Genomic DNA, 19059 nt, shown 5'->3' with positions numbered 1-19059 from the left:
TTTGGCTATTAAATAGCTTTACAAATGCAAAACAGAAGCTGCTGCAACAAAGCAGCACTACACTAAGCACTCCTCACGTCTCTAACAGATCTAAAGATCATGAGATAGTTGCATACGAATAGGTCCAATGCATATCCTAAAACATAGGACAATTATTAACAAAACAGATAACACTCTAGGACAAACTTGAGAGGAATAACTTGAAAAAAACATTGTCATCGTCCATTACTTCTAACATGCACTACTACATAGGAATCCAAAAAAATAAAAGAAAATTACATGTTTACCCTTTTGATTCCGATACAGATTTACCCTCCTTTTTTCACTAAGAAAGACAATTCTTGCTATTTTTACTCAAAAAGACAAAGGATTTTTTTTTTTTTTTTCTGGAAATAATAACGATTACTTCTAGTCTCATGGTTCCGTTTCTTTTCCTTTCGCAAGGTTATTCCCTTAACTATATATAAGCAAGGCAGAATGTTTGGAATTGAAGTCTCCTGCAAATTTTGGCAGAACCTGCAATTTAGACCTTTTAACAATTTAGCCTTTGCATCTCTACAAAATCTCCATAAATCCAGACACCAGTTTGCAATGGCTAATTGTTCCACTAACCTTTCAGTAAAACAACCAATAACTCACGTTGTTTTCGACATGGATGGCCTCTTACTTGGTAATTTCATCAAACACTTTCTCTCCGTTCATTACACACTTTCCTCTTTACTTATACTTGTACTTAGATTTTTCTTTATATATAGATTCTTGGAATATGATTGTTTGGCATGTTTGTCTAGTGTAAATTGATTTCTTGAAAGAAATATTGTTGTTTGCTGCTTATCACGTTGTGTGTGAGGCTATCGGATCTTTCTTTGATCACATTGTCTCTCTCTATGTATATATGTCTGTTAATGAGTATTGTACTGGCACATATGTCAGACACAGAGAAATTCTATACTGAAGTCCAGGAAATTATACTGGCTAGATACAATAAAACTTTTGATTGGTCTCTAAAGCCTAAAATGATGGGGAAGAAAGCAATTGAAGCAGCTCGTGTTTTCGTTGAGGAGACCGGGATTAGTGATTCCCTTTCAGCTGAGGACTTTATTATTGAAAGGGAGGAGATGCTACGAAGCTTGTTTCCGACTAGTGAACTCATGCCAGGTATCTTTTATTTTATACCAGTGATTATTTGTTTAATGTTTTACAGTTTTTAATGCAGTAGCAGCATATTTATTGTTGAAAATATAAAATCGAAGTGGGAATTTTAATTGAAGGTTGCTTTGCCTATGTATATTCGGAATGAGCTTTGTTGGTATATAATTAAATGAATTTGCTTGCCTTAAAATGCTAAAGAAGTCTGTTAAGCTTTAAACACTTTTTATCTACCAAATTAGTTTCATGTGGTTTGTAATTGACCTCTCTCTCAGTGCTTGTCTCAAAGTTTTTGGGGAGGAATTGGGGAAAACATTAATGTGAGAATCAGAGTTTCAGATTGAGATATCATATGACCAAAGGGTTTTGTTCTGAGAAGTACGAATTGCAATACAGAGAGAAAAAGCAACTACCACATGCAATTTACATGCTAGTAGAAAATTTCTTACAGGTGAGCAGTATCTAGGACAATACTTTTGAGTGAAATGAAATTCAACATTGGAAAATTGTGGGTACAGATGCTGCCCTCAATTGTTCTAGGTGAAAATTTTCTTTGCCAAGTAACTTTTATCTGCCATGAACAAGGACAAATGACCTATTTACTAATGTTTGAAATGCATTTTAGGTTTTCTGAGTGATGCTTGAAATGCTATTGAAACTCTAAGTGACCTTTTTCTTGTTACTGGAATTGTGCACATGTGAAATTGCCAAATGTGTTTGCTGTTTTCCATTTGTCTGGATCCAAACAAATAGTAGAAATGAACCTCACCTCATCAGGTTTCTTTTAAAGTTATTTTCATATGTATTTTTTTGAAAAGTCTAGTCATCAGTCATCATTCAGATATCTTGAAAATGCAAGGTGAACTTGATTGCAAAAGAAGTTTCTGTTTATATAGTTAATTGCCAAAAATTAAATTTCATGAACTAAAATAGGTAAATCCCAAAAAGCTGTTGCACCTTTTATATTATTATCCAATCCTATTTGCAAAAGCCTTCAATTTGACATAAGAACATGGATGGGAGCACAAAGAATATTAGAAGTTTGGTACATCGTTTCTTTTTCTTTTACTTCTTGGTAATGTATGATCAGTTGAACTTATTTTTCCAATATTTGTTTCTGTATGATCAAGGAGTCAGCCGGTTGATCAGGCATCTCCACTCAAAAGGAATACCAATTGCCTTAGCAACTGGGTGTGTTTCATTTTGTTTCATTTCTTATAATTGTTAATTCAATAGAGTTTTGTTTATATGATTTATCTGTAGTTTGTTCTTTATCTTCCAAATTAATGAGGGATACTGATTAGAATATGTTTCTCAGTTCTCACAGGAGGCATTTTGAATTGAAAACACAGAGACATGGTGAGCTTTTCTCCTTGATGCATCATTTTGTCCTTGGAGATGATCCAGAAGTTAAACAAGGAAAACCATCACCAGATGTATTCCTTGCTGCAGCCAGGAGATTCGAGGTAACGGTTCTAGAGGTTTCTCTATCATTTATAACGAGAATAATCAGCTGGGATGTTGAATTTGGTTGATTCGGTTTATTGCTTTTTTCCCAAGTTAACTTCATATTATTTGGCATGAAGTTTAATACGTAATTACAGTTTATGATTGTCTGTTATTGTTAGGATGGCACTGTAGATCCACAGAAGATTCTTGCTTTTGAAGATGCGCCCACAGGTGTTCTTGCAGCCAAAAATGCTGGAATGTAAGTGCACTTATCTTCCAACTTGTATGGCGTTTATGATTTGTTACATATGGGTTCTTGGTCTTGTCAACGTTTAAAGCCACTTTACATAAATATGTATACACAAAGTAATAGAGCATATACACATGTATGTAGTAACTGTTAAATAACCAAAACATTTATTATACTATGTAAATGTAATAGATATGATGTTCAGCTATGAAACTGAACTATGAGAATTGATTTCCACATCTTTGGGACTAGAACTGCTTTCTTAAAGGGCTAAGCCAGATGAGAGCAGCTATTTATGTTCTGTTTAATGCAGCAATGTGAACAACTTATTCACTCTTATGAACTTGGTGGGTTAGTATTGCTTCTGTTTTGTTTTTCTCTATCATTTATCTAAATGAGGATGGAATTGACACTTCGATGTCAAGGAAAAAGCAGAAGACAATTTCTATTCTCTTTCTGGTAGTCATTCTTCAATCTTCCCTCTCATTCATATTACAAACTAAAAAATATGGCTTTCAGTTAGTTTGACTGATGGTGGTTGAACTTTCATTTGAATCAGTGAAATTACTCAAGTTTCTCTTTTGTTTTAAAAATGAAAGCTACTATTTTCTTATGGATATTTAACTGGATCTTCTTATAAACTTTAAAATGATAAGGATGTTTTATATAGAACTTTATTATAGTAGTTTCTAAATGGTTATTATGTCTGGAATTCTAGCAATAGTGAACCTAATAGATCAAAATGCTAAGTGTTCTTAGCTAGAGAAGTTTGTTGACATTTATTGTTTGACTACGTATTAGTGTCAAAACTTGAAAATCTGATTGCAATTTAGTCCTTTAATACTAATATTAGTTAGCAATGCCCATTTTCTGAGTTTTTAAACTTTGTGTCCATGGTTGTCCCTAGTAATTTCTTGACAGGTTTAAAACTCAAAATTTGCTATTAAGTTTTATCTATCCTAATCTCAAGGTACTGAATGGGAAGAAATTAGAGTCGTAAATGACACACTTATAACAACTAGTCAGGACAGAACGCCTAGTCGATTTTGCTTTAATTTATAACAAGGCTAAAGTTGCTTAAGGGTAGTATAGTATGCTCGACACTCTTCAACACTTCCTTCAGAAAAGTGAGTCAATATTACTATTCTAAGCTCCTTCAATTACAGTTTCTCATGAAGTCATTTTGAATCTACTGGGATCATATATTAGTTCAGTATACAGAAAGACAGGTCATTATTTTTGCATTTATGAGCCCCAGAGGGAATCTCTTTTCATGCAGGCATGTAGTAATGGTTCCAGATCCAAGACTGGATAGCTCTTATCACAAGAATGCTGACCAAGTTTTGTGCTCTCTATTGGATTTCAACCCGAGTTACTGGGGCCTGCCGTCTTTCGAAAACTCGGAAAGCTAACCTTGCAAATTTTATTAGTGTTATGCCTTGCACATTGCAAACAGATTGAAAACCAAAACATTCTTTTAGTGCTACAAAATGAGATTGATCTGATCCAGGGATATGTCCTTGCTGGTTTGGTCATGGGACTTGTCTCTACAGGCTGGCCTTTAGCCCCATTCTGTTTTTAGGAAGTTGGATTCAACTTTGATTAGATTGCTGATCTTAGGAAGCAGTATTCAATTTCTTATCAGATAGCTAATCTTGCAATGGTCGAAGCTTATATATCAGGAAATATATTTACCAGTCACCTTATATGTTTGGCAAAATGCATTGTAAGCCTCTGAATTTTTCAGTTTTATTTTATTAAGTCCCTGAATTTTTATTTTATTTTGTTAAGTCCCTGAATTTTTTTTTTATTTTGTTGGATTAAGAACTTTTTACACATACTTCATGAAAATTTTGTTTGTTTTACTAAGACCTTGTACTTTTAATTTTTTGCTTCTATTATGGAGTTAATAATCCTTAATAAAAGCAAAGATAAAAGTACAAGGGTTTAATAAAATAAAATTGAAAAATTTGGGGGTTCAATAATGCGTTTTGCCTATATTTTTTGGAAGCATTATTTGACCTTGATAAGATTCTTGCAAGGAGCTATCATGCTTTCGTCTGGTGTCAGATATTTAGTACTGGAAATTGATGTTTTGAATGTCAGATTTTTCATTTCTAAATATGGTATTTTATTCTCTATTTTATAAAAATATTCTCATTTTTACATTAATATGCTAAGAAAATTTCTAAAGATACTCTATATGACTCCTTATTAAATTATAAATAATTAATTCTCTATTTTAATTTGTCTTAAATTGTATGTGTCTTTCAACAATACTTTTTATTTATTCTCTAATTAATCTTTTATTAATAAAGTAAAAGGAAAGATAAAAGAGTAAGGAAAGAATATAACTCTTAAAAAAAAAAAAGTAATCCCTCTTTATATTTAAAAACAGAGAATGCAGCTTTTAAATTATTTTAAGAAATAATGATGAATTAGAATCTCTTGAAAATATAATATTTATATATATTACCTATAATAGAAAATATATATCATTCAAAGAGTTTGTTGGAGATGCTGGAACACAATAATAATATTTACTATTAAAAAAAAAGTCAAATTCTTGACTGAAAATAATAAAATAATCCTAAAAATAATAATATCAATTATATTATTAAGTTATATAATCTTAAAATTAATTAATAAATATTTTTTAAATATTTTTTTATTATTACACTAATAAAATTTTAAATTTTTTAAAAAATAAGTATATTTAAAAATAATTAATTTGTTATTATTTTTTAAAATATTATAGATTAAAATTAAATATTAAATTTTTTATTAAATTATATATTTCAAATTAATTTATAATTAAAATAATGATAATTGTCATGCAAGGAATCTAACAAAACTTTCATTTGGTTCATACTCTGAAATCATAATTAAAAATAACTAAATAATTCAAATTTTAATTATCTATTTTTATGATAAATATATATATATATATATATATATATATTTAGTAATTTTAAATAATATATTATTATTTATTTATTTGATTATAAAATTAATTTGACTTAATTTTTATAGAAACAAATAAGTTAAATCTCTAGAAAGAGTAACAATGAATGATTCCCATTGATGAAAGACCTCCACTCAGATTCTAGACTATCATTTAGTGAATCAAACACAAGCAACCCTATTATCTATTTCCAATTCGATTCTCACCTAAATTCAAATTTATCCCACCGGAAATCAATGCTGACTGCAAGCATACATCTAAATGCGCTGAAATTGATCTGCAAAATTATTTGTCCCATCTCAGGTTGGGTATTTTCAGCATTAAACCCCATGCACCCAACAACCCAAAAAATTAATGTCACTGAAAGTGAAATGAAACTTTAGGGCTACAGCTTTACCAATTCAACTAATTCCATGTCTGCCATAGATCCTTTTTCTAGGTAATAAAAGATGAGAAAAGTTAGGGTTAGCTAGGTAGCTATCAAGTGTCCTTTTTCACAGAGTTTGCTATAATGCAAAAGTTTGGGGGGCGGCGGCGGATACAAAAGTCTCATGCCTACAAATTGCTTGTCATTATAGAAGGAGCCACATGTATCAGAAAGTAATTCCTTGTATACAAAAGGAGAACAATTAGAAGGAGCCATATGTATGAGAAAGTAATTCCTTGTATTGTAGAGACAATAAGTTAATGCCCTAACCAACACCATCCAAAAATAGTGCATACTTAACTAACAACATTTTGAAAGGGCAAATGCATATTTGCTACTATGAACTTTGGTAATTTAGTCATTTTAATATTTAAACATTTAATATAATTTAATAGACACCTTAATTTAGTATCTTATTATATTTAAACACTTTTGACACATTGCTTTATGTCAACACGTTTCACATGTACTGCACGGAGGTGCTTAAATATTATAAAAAATAAAGTTCAAGTACCTATTAGGTTAAATTAAAATTAAAAGTGTTTAAAAAGTTACAATGGTTATCTTGATTCATTAGAAATTGGACAAGTAAGGAAATTTCTCGATACAATTTAGTTGTTTGTTAGGTTAAATTGAATAAAGTGACTAAATCGCGAAAATTTAAAAATTCAAATAAGCCTTCTGCCTTTTCTAAAAGATTCCTAAAACTTTTATCAAACTTTTATGATCATAAAAATACTTAACCACATTTTGCTTTTACAATGTGAAATGTAAATTTAAATTCTTCTATTAAAATGAAAAATAGTTATATAAATAAACAATCCAATTTATTTAGAAAAACTACAAGAGAGAAATATAAGCTAAAAATATTGAAACATGTTTGTTAAATTTAGTGAATGGTTTTATTATATTTTAATATTATTAATTTTTCAAAATTTAGTGATTGCTTTGGATATTATAACGCAATGTGTAGTGTAAATTTAATGTGCGCTCAACATTAGATTGAAAATACAAAGAAAATAAGCTTATAAATCTAAGAAACTCAAGAATAATTTGAGAGAATCCTCAAAAGAATTGGTTTGATAAAATAATAATAAAAAGGTATTGATAAAATAAATAACAAGAGTATTTATAATGTCTAAACCTTAATGGCACTCTTGTAAATAATAAACCAAATAACTAAAGAATTAAAGTCCTAATAAAATTAGAAAATACCATAAAATATTCTATTTCGAGTTCTAACTAGTAGTCTTTTAGATTCTAACCAGTGGTTTAAAGGGCCGATTAAACGAACAGTTAAGTTAATATTCAAAACCATTTGCATAATTCTTATCTGGTTCTTCAACTGGCGGTTTATGCATGGGTGGCCAATCACCAGTTGAAGCACCAGATAGGCACTGTCCCTCATCAATCACCTCCACTTGATGAAAATTCAACCTCAAATTTGGTTCTTCATAAGGTAGGTTGACATCTGAGAAGAACAATGATAAGTCAGCAACATTAAAGGTCTTGGAGATATTCAACCAAATTAGTAAATCCATCACATAAGCATTATTATTAATCTTCTTTGTAATCTTGAAAGGATTGTACTTCTTTGTCTTTTACTTGTTTGAATGGCCTGTTGATATGTGCTCCTTCCTCAAGAATATCATATAACTTCATCACCTAAATCAAACACTTTATGCTTCCTATTCTTAGCAGCTGCTGCTTTGTACTTTGCATTAGCTTTCTCAATCTTGCACTTCACACCCTCTTACACTGATTAAATCTGCTATACTAATTGCTCAGCTGCAACATTAACTCCATAAATCTTCAATACTTCACCAAATCTAAAGCATAATTAGGAGATTTCATATAAACAATAGAGAATGGTGATCCATCCGTGGAACTATAACGACATTGTTATAAGCAAACTCCCACTGTTTTGGCTTAGTACTGCAAATGCTGCGAATCAAATTGCCCTAAGTCCGATTCATTACTTCAGTTTGAATATTAGTTTATGGATGAGTTGTGCTATTAAAGTTCAATGAAGAATCAAACAACTCCCACAATGTCCTCCAAAAGGGAATCAAGAATCAAGTATCACGATCAGATATAATGGTCTTTAGCACTCCGTATAGCTTGACAACGTCTTTAAAAAATAATATGGTTGTAGATGTAGTCTTATAGCATGGAAGAAAATGTGCCATCTTCAAGATCTTGTCAACCACAATAAAAATAAAATTCATACCTCGTTGGCTTCGAGGTAAGCCTAGTATAAATTCCACGGACAAGTTCTCCTAAATAGTACTTTGCATTGGCAATGGTATATAAAGTCCATCATTGTTTGACTACCTCTTTGATGATTGGCATACAGAATACTTAGAAACAATGATGTTGACATCACCCCACAATTTAGGCTAATGATATCTTCCCTTGACAACTGCAACTGTTTTATCTCTACCCAAGTGTCCAGCTAATCCTCTACCATGAAAGTCTTAAATAATCTTCTCACAGAAGGAAGTGCGAGGAACATACAATTGATTCCCTTGTATAAGAAAATCATCAATGCAAATAGTAATCTTTTAATGGAACATTAGACTTACATTGCTCCTATATATTCTTAAAAACCACATCTCTTGTATACCAATCCTTCAAGCACTCAAAGCCAACTATTTACATACTACGAGTCTTGAGTAATGTCATGTGTTTATTCAACGTGTCTACGACCTTATTTTGCTGCCCTATTTTATACATAATCTTATATGGGAATTTATCATTAAAAGTATACTGTCTAGCATGCATATCACTCCTTATCTACTTTTAACTACTTGTGAACTTAACAATTTGATGATTACTATACAAAACAAACTCTTTAGCAATCAAATAGTGTTCCTATATCTTTAAAGCTTGCACAGCGGTATAAAACTCATTGTTCTAAGTAGACCATTTCCTTCTAGCCTCACACAATTTCTCACTAAATAAGGCTATAGGATATTTTTCTTAAGACAAAACATCACCAATACCCACACTACTCCCTTCACACTCTACCTCAAATAACTTATCAAAATTAGGTAAAGCTAATATAAGTGCAGTACATTACTTTTTTTTGTTAAGAAAAACTTGCCTTTTGATCATCATCCCAATGAAACTTACTATTCTTCAAATACTTAGTAATATATGCAACAATACTACTAAAGTGTTTTATGAAATATCTTTAGAAAGTAGCTAACATATGAAAACTCTTCACATCACCCACATTTTTAAGAGTAGGCCACTCTCTAATAGCTTACTTTTTCCTCATCTACCTTAATCCCATTTTTACTAACTCCAAAATCCAAGAATAATAAACTCTCACCCATAAAAGTATATTTTTTCAAATTAGCATAGAGTTTATTCTCCCTCAACACAAACAACATTTCTCTAATATGGCTAATATGCTCATTAATAGATTCGTTGTAAATCAGAATATCATCGAAATACACCATAATAAAGCTACCAATAAAAGGAAGTAATACCTAATTTATCAGTCTCATGAAAGTACTTTGCGCATTAGTCAGCCTATTCAAATAATCCATCTCTTGTCTTGAAAGTTTTTTCTACTCATTGTCAAGATGAATTCTGATTTGATAGTAACCACTTCTAAGATCAATCTTTGTAAATACTACAACTCCATTGAGCTGATCAAGCATGTCATCCAATCTTGAAATTGAAATTTATAGTCAAATATTGATATTATTGATTGCTCTACTATCAAAATACATCCTCCAACTAACATCTTTCTTTGTCATCAACAATGGCAAAACTACACATGGACTCATGCTAATTTGGGTATGCCCCTTCTTTAATTACTCTTCTACCTTCTTTCTCAAGATCTCATTCTCCTTGGGACTTACATGGTAGTGTGGAAAATTGGATAAATTAGCACTTAGCACTAAGTCAATAAGATGTTGAATATTCCTCATAAGAAGTAACCCATCCAGTAAATCTTCAGGCACCACATGACTAAGTTATTCCAACAATTCTTGCACTTTTATTGAATTTCTCACTTCTAGCGGCTCATTTACACTCTCTCCCTTTACAATCAATAAGTGAACCTCTTTTGACTTCTTACTATCCTCAATAAACTCATCATGTGTTTTATATAAATTGAAAAGTTCCTTCCCTTCACTTTAGAAGCTTCGGATTGGTTCTTTTCTAATATTAAAAAAAAAGTATTATGCGCTCCATCATTCTCTAATTGATGGGTATCCTTCCTAGTCGAATGTTTGACATCAACATCAAATTATCAAGGTCATCCAAATAAAATATCACAAGAATTCATATTAACAACCTCATAATACACCTCATCAACATACTTTTCAATTGAAAATGGCAACTTACATCGCTCATTAACTTGAGTCCGCCAACATCCTTGATCCAATAATGTTGTATGGGTTAGGATATTTTTTAAGTGACAACTACAATTTCTTTTCAACTTTCTTACTTATTATATTCTCTTGACTCCCATCATCAATAATCACATCAAATATTTTTTCTAATACTGTATATATAGTGCGAAACAATTTATGCCTTTGAGTATCATCATTACTCTTAGGCATCAATATGAACCTTTTAATAACCCACATATAATTTTACTCATTATCTTCTTCTTTGTCATCCCCATCATCTTGGTCACAAATTACATATTTCTCGTAATTTTCAGCCTCCTCTACAACATTCACTATTTTTCTCTTTGGACATTAATTTGATCTATGCCCAGGCTCTAAGTATTTAAAACATTTAAATAGAGCAAGTTTAACATAAGAATTTTTTGATTTTTTTTAGCATTAGTGTTACCTCTTGACCTAGTGATGTTGTTATCTGCTCCTTGTACTGCCTTCCTTTTGTCAATACTTGTTGTTATTCTATTGTCGCCTATACCATATCTACAATAATTTTTAGTTCTCGTCCTTTATTGCAACATTAACTCAGCCTTCATTGCCAAGTTTCTTGCTTCTTGCATACTAAGAAACTATGTGTACTCCTATCTTTTCTTGGATTATTGATTTCAATCTATCCAAATATTGATCTGCTTGTTGAGCTTCAATTTCTGATAGTTGACTCCTCTCCACCAACCTCAAGAATTTTATTGTGTACTCAGTCATACTCTTACTACCTTATGCACACTTCTAATAGGACTCTAATTGTTTAATTCGTCTGCATATAGCTTTTATAGGATTTCTCCATTTCTTTTCACCTCATCTCCTTCAACCTATTCCACCACACTAATAACTTCACTTGCCTCTCAGGAATTTTCATATATTCAAAAAATCTATCCACATCCGTCATCAAAACTAGGAAATCTTCAATGTTTAAATCACCACTAAAAGTAGGAATATCTAACTTTAGTTGAAACTCATCATCTTGTTGGTAATTTTAAAAATTTCTCCTAGGATCATTGTTCTCTTGCTCGCCTACTACAAGACCCAAGCATGTTTCATCATTACTCTCATCATCTTGTATGGGTCTTTTAGGATTAATAGGAACTCGAACATCCACTTCTCTTTCGGGATTAACTCTACTGGTTTGATTATTGCCTCCATTCAAGTTTATCTTAATGTCAATTTGCAACAAAGTGAATTGATTGACAAGTTTTGTCAATTTTTGTTGCAAATTATGAGTTATTTTTCTTTGTTCTTTTATTGCTCTCCAAATGACAGGCAAGCCTTGATCTTTATCACAGGTTTGGTTACTATTGTTACTACAAGTATTGAACATCTTGGATTAGACAAATTCTCGCTCTGATACCTCCTTATGTAATGTGTAGCATAGATTTAATGTGCGCTCAACACTAGATTGTAAACATAAAGAAAACAAGCTTCTAAATCTAAAAAACTCAAGAATAATTTGAGAGGATCATCAAAAGAATTGATTTGATAAAAAAATAATGAAAATTTATTGGCAAAATAAATAATAAGAGTATTTATAGTGCCTACATCCTAATGACACTCTTATAAATAATAACTAAGAAATTAAAGTCCTAATAGGATTATAATACACTAGAAAATATCCTATTCTATACTCTAACCGATGGTCTTCTAGATATTAACCGGTGGTTTAAAGGATTGGTTAAGTTGATAAAGTTTTAGGGTGAAATTATGTATTAAGCCAATTAAGGCGTGGATACACCTGAATAGAGTTATGTAATGTAGATAGAATAGAGCCTATAGTAGAGCACTATAAGTATTAGCAATAATGAATTGAAAGCCATTGAAAATAATTGAATTTTCATGCAAGACTTTGATACCATGTATAGAATTGTACATATAATATAAGACTATTTATAATACAATAAAAGGATTGTACAAACCATTAAGAAGTATACATAGATAGACCTAATAGTATACAAATAGATAATTATAAGTAAAATACAATTATAGAAGTTAAATATAATAATAATATGAAAAATATCTAAAATCTATTAAAGTATCTCCATGTCTTAACAAACTCACTTCATGTACACTACACAACTATGTTAAGATGTGCCTACATCTTAATTTTTTAGGTCTCCTATCCTTAACATGACAATAAATAATTTTCATTAAGAAAGGTACCAAGCTTTGGTCTAATGATTAGGTACTTAATGTTGGAGATTGCTCGAGTTTAAGACCTTCTTTCATTAGATATAGTAGTTTATTTTTCATTTTATATATATAAAAAATTCTTCTTTTTTCTTCAACATAATAACATGCTAATTATATCAATTGTTAAAAAAGAATTAGAAGTTGTCGGGCAATGGGAGGAAGTGTCCCCAATGTAACACTGCCCTTTCCTCACCTCCCGCTTGTATTCATCGTTAGGTTAATAAAAGTGAACGAGAATGAAATATTATTATTGATCCAATCTTGTAAAATATAGAAAATAAAAAATATATATACAATTGAGCTACTATTATGTTAAGTCAACTAAAGTTAATATACTAACATAATAATAAATGAAAAACTAACTTAATTGAGCTATTTATTTGCCTCTTATACTCTTAGGCTATGTTTAGTTCAGGAATAGATAAGGAATATAATAGCTATTCCATAGAAAAAGTTACTTCTTGATTTGATTCATATTTTTAGGACAAAATAGTTATTTTACAAAATAGTAACTCTATTATTCTTATGAAATACCTATTCCACCAAAAATTAAAGAATATGTATTTTAATGCAAAATTAAACGTTTCCACTTTTGCTCTCATCAAAATTATTGGGGTTCTCTCATTCAAAAAATAAAAAGCTCCTCCTTCCTTAAAAAGTGAAAAATTGCTCCTCACTCCTCTTAACTATCAATGGTTGTTGTTGATTGTTAACTCCTCTCCACAGTTGACGACCACTTTTGATTATCAACTTTTAATCTTCCCATTCCTCTTAATTGCCTGTTGATTATCTACTTTGTGGGCTCAACAGTGATGATTTATTATGACTAACATAATAGGTATTAGGTAATTGAATTATTTGATTTTTTTGATAGGTTGATGTTTTAGATTTCTTAGTTGAATGTTTATCATTTTATAATGTTGATATTTGATTTTGATTTATTCAACTTTATTTTAGGATCTAGGGTAATTGAACCTAATCAAACCCAATAAAATCTGAATATGCTTTCTGATCATTTGATAAATATGGTGTTTTTGTTACTATTCGTTGTGGTATTTGGTTGTATTGTTATTCTTCAAATTATAATTGCGAAATTTATTGATACATTTTCAAATACAAAACCTCTCACACTCTCTCAATGACTTGTCAGTGTATTCATTAAATTTTTCAGCATTGCCAATTGCTGCTAGCTTAAAGATGATCTCGATATAAATTGCATTTAAGACCACTCAAGTGGGTGGATTCGTAACTCTAAATTATCATTTAATAGGTATATTTGATCCAAAGTGTGAATTATGATAGTTGATTTTCAATTATTATTATCTATTGTGGATCAGACCTCTCATTTAAGTTTGATGGTTAACTATTTTTTTTTTTTTTTACATGCCTAAGATCTTAAAAGAGTTTCATGTGCTTTAAAAATATAGTCTATTTCAAGATCAAATTTTAAAAAATTAACAAAATTGAACAAGAAAGTTGAAGTTGTGATTTTCTTTTATATTTGCTCAATCCTAGTTCTAAGCATATATTGAAGAGACATCTAGTAGTACACTAAAAACACTATCAGAGAATACAACATCTAGAATATTTTTTCCATGGTCTGCCGAGATATGTCTTGAATGATTTCTTAATTGGTATTAAATCAGTAACAATAGTAACTTTACTGTTCAGGATATAAATTCCAGTATTCTAATTAGGGTCTTCTCTACCTTGGACAATGAATATTTTTGTTGATTTGAGTTTATTTTTTGCTAAGCTTTCTTTCAATTAAGTATTTATATATATTTTAATTCTAGAGTAGGAGAAAATATTATAATTTATTAATGTGCACTATAGGAGATATTCAAGAATAAGAAATCCTTACCACTTGGTTTCTATTAAGCTATTAAGATAATACTATATGGTTATATTATTTGTCAATTCTATGTGTAGTCAACAACTGAAGTTTACTATATGCAACCCTTCTACCCCTCATTTCTCTTGTTTTATCATTTTGTATTTCGAGTATCTAAGGAATGATAAAGTTCATATTAATAAAAGTTGGATATGGCAATGAATTTCCTTAGAAATCAGATGTGAAGAGTAGCACAAAGGGAAGAAATTCTATTTTTTCTATGAAATAGTTTATTAAATTATAGAATTAATGAAGGCATGAGCCACCTTTAATCCCATTATATATAAATTACAGAATTAAAGTTGTAGTTTATTAAATTTATATAATATGCTTCTTTATATGTTCTATAGTATTTGTAATGTGCAAGTTTGTAGATATTTTATAGTCTTTTGTGCCTATTAAAAACCAGCTAAATTAAGTTTTCTTTGCATAATCTCTCAATCAAGTTTACTTCGAACTAAGGAAAAGAGAAAGAAAATAGCAATTGTTTTGACAGTTTGGTTGCAAATGTATGCCGTTGTGAATTGTTTTTTAACTATAGCTAGTGTAATTTCGTCTATTCCTAAAATAGACCTCAAATTACTTATGAATTAAATTCTTATATAAAAAGAGAATATATTAGGAGGCTTATTCATAGTAAGAACACCACTTATACTAGTGAATTAATAATGGATGGACGAGCATTTTATAAGTTATGTGAGATGCTAGAAAATATTAGGGGTTTAAAACCAACAAGAAATATGCTTGTGGATGGGCAAGTAGGATTATTTTTGCATTTTTTCTCATCATCAGAACAAAACTATTCTCATAAACTTTCAAAGGTTAGAGGAGACTGTAAATCGATACCTCTATAAATTGTTAAATATGACTATGCATTTGCAAAGTTATTTGTTTAAGAAACCTAAGCCTATCCCTGTAAATTGCACAAATGAGCATTTGAAGTAGTTCAAGGTAGGTAATTTATACATTTAATATTCTTTCTTTTAGGTTTGAAGACAAATGAGGATTTTATGCTACATTTTCTCTTCCTTTTTAGAATTTTCTTAAAGCTTTGGATGAAACATATATAAAAATTATAGTATCGGTAGTTAATAAAAATAGATATAAGACTCATAAAGAAAATATTGCTACAAATGTGGTAGGTGTATGTACACCAGATATGCAATTAATTTATATTCTCCCTAGTTAGGAAGGACAACCGCTTATGAAAGAGTATTTCAAGATGTAATTAGTAGGACACATAGGCTTAAAACACTACATGGTAATATACAAAATTAGAAATAGTAATTAAATATATTATTATAGTTTATAAGAATCATATAATTAACTTAGAATATTTGGATTGGATATAGGTTGTTACTATCCAGTTGATGCTGGATATGCAACAGTGAGGGATTTCTACACCATTTAGGGGACAAAGATATCACTTAAGTGAGTGGTGTGAAGGTTGTTAGCCAAGAACCAATCAAGATTTTTTTAATATGAAACATGCAGCTACTTATAATGTTATTAAGAGTTGTTTTGAAGTACTTAAATTGCAATGGGAAATTCTTATATGAGCATCTCATTATCTAGTTAGAACTCACAATCAAATTATCATTGCTTATTGCTTGCTTCACATTTTTCTTAGAATGGAGCATGAATATGATCTTTTTGAGGCCTGGTTAAGTGAAAGCAATAATAATGATAATATAGAGAATCATATAATTACTACAATTGAACTATCAGAGGCTTGGACAATAATGCAGATGAATATGGCCAATAAAATGTTCAATACGTGGAAGGCTTCCAAAGACTAATGCTAGTTTGATTAGAGATAGTTGACCTACTACTATTGAGATACAAATTTTTTGTATTTTCTTTATTTGTTGTCATGGAAACAAAAGTAGAACTACTACTTATTAATCATTAGACTTTGTACCTTTTTTTGATATTTTAAATTAGCACTTGTCATTTGTCTATGAATGCTTATAATAAGAAATAATTTCTTTTCATTTGAATGTTGTTATTATACTTTTAATATTTATATGGATCATTAGGGATGGTTTTTGAGATTTATTAGGGTGAATTATTTACTTAATTATATAGCAAGTATATCATATTGTTTGAATTCAAGTATCCCATATATACTCTTAGACTAGTTCTCGTATGGATCAATTTCTTTTTAGATTTTATATTGCTGCCATTGTGATTATTTTTATTCCAAGTTTAATTTTTGCCACTTTAATTGTTTCTATTATGTGATTTTGCTACTACCATGATTTTTTTTATTGTGATTGTTTGAAGCTATTAGTAACACATGTTAAATTACACATAACATGGAAGGAATTAGATCCTCTCAAGCTACTTTAATACCCACAAAAGGAACAAAGAACAAAAAGTGAAATATAATAGAAGATCGACCATTAGTGAAATTTATGGTTGAACTATATCATAGAGGAACATAAAACAATACAAAATGTAAGCTTGAAAGTCAAACCACATATTGAGTCTAGGATCAAAACATTGAAAAATGATTGGATGATCATCTATAACATAATTTATGGTTAAAATACTAGGGGCTTTGAATGAAAGTCAGAGCAAAAGGTTGTGACAGTTGAGCCAAAAGTATGGGCAGCTTACTTTGAGGTAAGATTTGTGACATGTTTACTTTTCTAATCTTTTTTAATTTTTGAATTATATTATCATATTAAATTGAATTTCTTATTGTTAGTCATAAAAAATTTACACCTTTTATGTCAAGGATGTAGTATTTTGAAGAGTTTACTATGAGTTATGGAAAGGACCATGCAACATCAAAAGATGCATAAGAAGTTGAAGGCATAGTAGAAGAGATTCAAGTTATGGGAGACACTGATAAAAGAGAGAATGAAATTGAAGCACACGTGAAACTAATGAAGCATATAGTAATACATCTATGACAAGAACTTAGGACAGATGATGCTTCATTCAAGAAAAAGAAACTTAAGAGTAGCTCAAAGAATTCATCCAATGCTATGTCAATTATGAATGCAGCTATAATATTAGGTAGAGATATAAAATAAATTGGCAAAGGGATAAGCAAAAGTATAGGAGCTTAGTTGACAATCCAATAGAATGTTGAAGTATTATTTAGAGTATTGAGTGAGATTGAAGAATTGGCAATGAGTGAAAAATTCCTTACCATTAGAAAAATCTCAAAAGATCTACTCAAATGTTGGTGTTTTTCAGTCTTCTAGTTGAGTATATTTTTGTGGGTGATAGAACTTCTCATGGATAGTTGAGATCATTCTTCCTAGGTGACTATCCTTTATAAAATACTAGAGATGGTTGAATTGACTACTAATAGTTATATTTTAGTTTGTGATGGTTGTTTTACCTTTAGTTTTGAGATATTAATTTGAATATGGTATATTACTGTTTTGAGTCCTTAGATAAATGTAATGAATTATATATGAATTTTGAAGTATCTTTGTTTAATTTTATAACATTAGACATTCTAATGGAAGTAGATTAATTATATACCATATTAAATGTTAGGTGTTGGTAATGCTAAAATTGTTACTTTATTATTATATTTAAAAAGTATAGTTAATAAACGGATAATTTATGTATTCAATATTTTAAATATCTTCTAATAATGTTATATGTTTATATTTAAGTTAATTTTATAATCAAATGATAACTTAATCTTTAATAATAATCATAAAATTTATTTACAAAGGTATTAAAGTTATTGACATTTAAATTTGCCTATTCCACATATTATGTTAATGAACCAAATAATGGAATAGCAATAAAATAATTATTTTGTGCTATGAACAAAATTGTAGAATAGAAATAGTTATTCTATTCCTAACTTATTCTATTCCTTAGAAATAACTATTATATTCCTAGTCTATTCCATTCTGTGAACCAAACATAACTTTAAAACTTCACCTTAAGATGAAGATATATATTCACAAAGCTCATCTTGCTCAAAGAAAAGTTGAATTATCTTGAATTTAAGACTTTAGGCTATGTTTGGTATGATGTAATGAAGAATGTAAATTTTTTTGATATAATGTAATGACAAATAAATTATGTAATCAATCATCTTTAATTTATGTAATGCTTAACAGACACAAAATCTATGTAATAATAATTACTTATAATATATATATATTTATTTTATTTTTTGATCAATATATTTTAAACACCTCTAACTACCATCTACCGCCACCATCTAGTAACCAGATTCCGGAGACTAACGACCGGTGACTATATTCCGACGGTGATGATCGGATTCCAGTGACCAAATTCTGGGAACTAGTGATATAATTTAAAAATAATAATTTTAAT

The 19059-nt window shown here is 29.7% G+C and overlaps 1 protein-coding gene across 1 annotated transcript; it reads left to right on the top strand.

The window, feature by feature from the left end:
• The first annotated feature begins 383 nt into the window (after positions 1–383).
• LOC8289730 ((DL)-glycerol-3-phosphatase 2) lies at positions 384–4629 on the top strand. The gene is made up of 6 exons (XM_002532191.4): positions 384–670; positions 934–1158; positions 2280–2340; positions 2468–2615; positions 2778–2857; positions 4128–4629. Exons 1-6 carry the CDS (start codon positions 478–480, stop codon positions 4258–4260), a joined length of 840 nt encoding a protein of 279 aa, XP_002532237.2. The 5' UTR covers positions 384–477; the 3' UTR covers positions 4261–4629.
• The last annotated feature ends 14430 nt before the right edge of the window (positions 4630–19059 follow it).

The sequence above is a fragment of the Ricinus communis genome, chromosome 3 (assembly GCF_019578655.1).
Source record: "Ricinus communis isolate WT05 ecotype wild-type chromosome 3, ASM1957865v1, whole genome shotgun sequence".
In the NCBI taxonomy this organism is placed as follows: domain Eukaryota; kingdom Viridiplantae; phylum Streptophyta; class Magnoliopsida; order Malpighiales; family Euphorbiaceae; genus Ricinus; species Ricinus communis.
Note: the sequence above shows the minus strand (reverse complement) of the source record. Positions and strands in the feature narration are given on the sequence as shown.

Excerpts from the sequence above, each read along its gene's own strand:
- LOC8289730 (XM_002532191.4), top strand. The coding sequence starts at position 478 with ATGTTTGGAATTGAAGTCTCCTGCAAATTTTGGCAGAACCTGCAATTT. Across the intron at positions 2,341-2,467 it reads CCAATTGCCTTAGCAACTGG|TTCTCACAGGAGGCATTTTG; the intron begins GTGTGTTTCATT and ends TATGTTTCTCAG. Across the intron at positions 2,858-4,127 it reads GCAGCCAAAAATGCTGGAAT|GCATGTAGTAATGGTTCCAG; the intron begins GTAAGTGCACTT and ends CTTTTCATGCAG.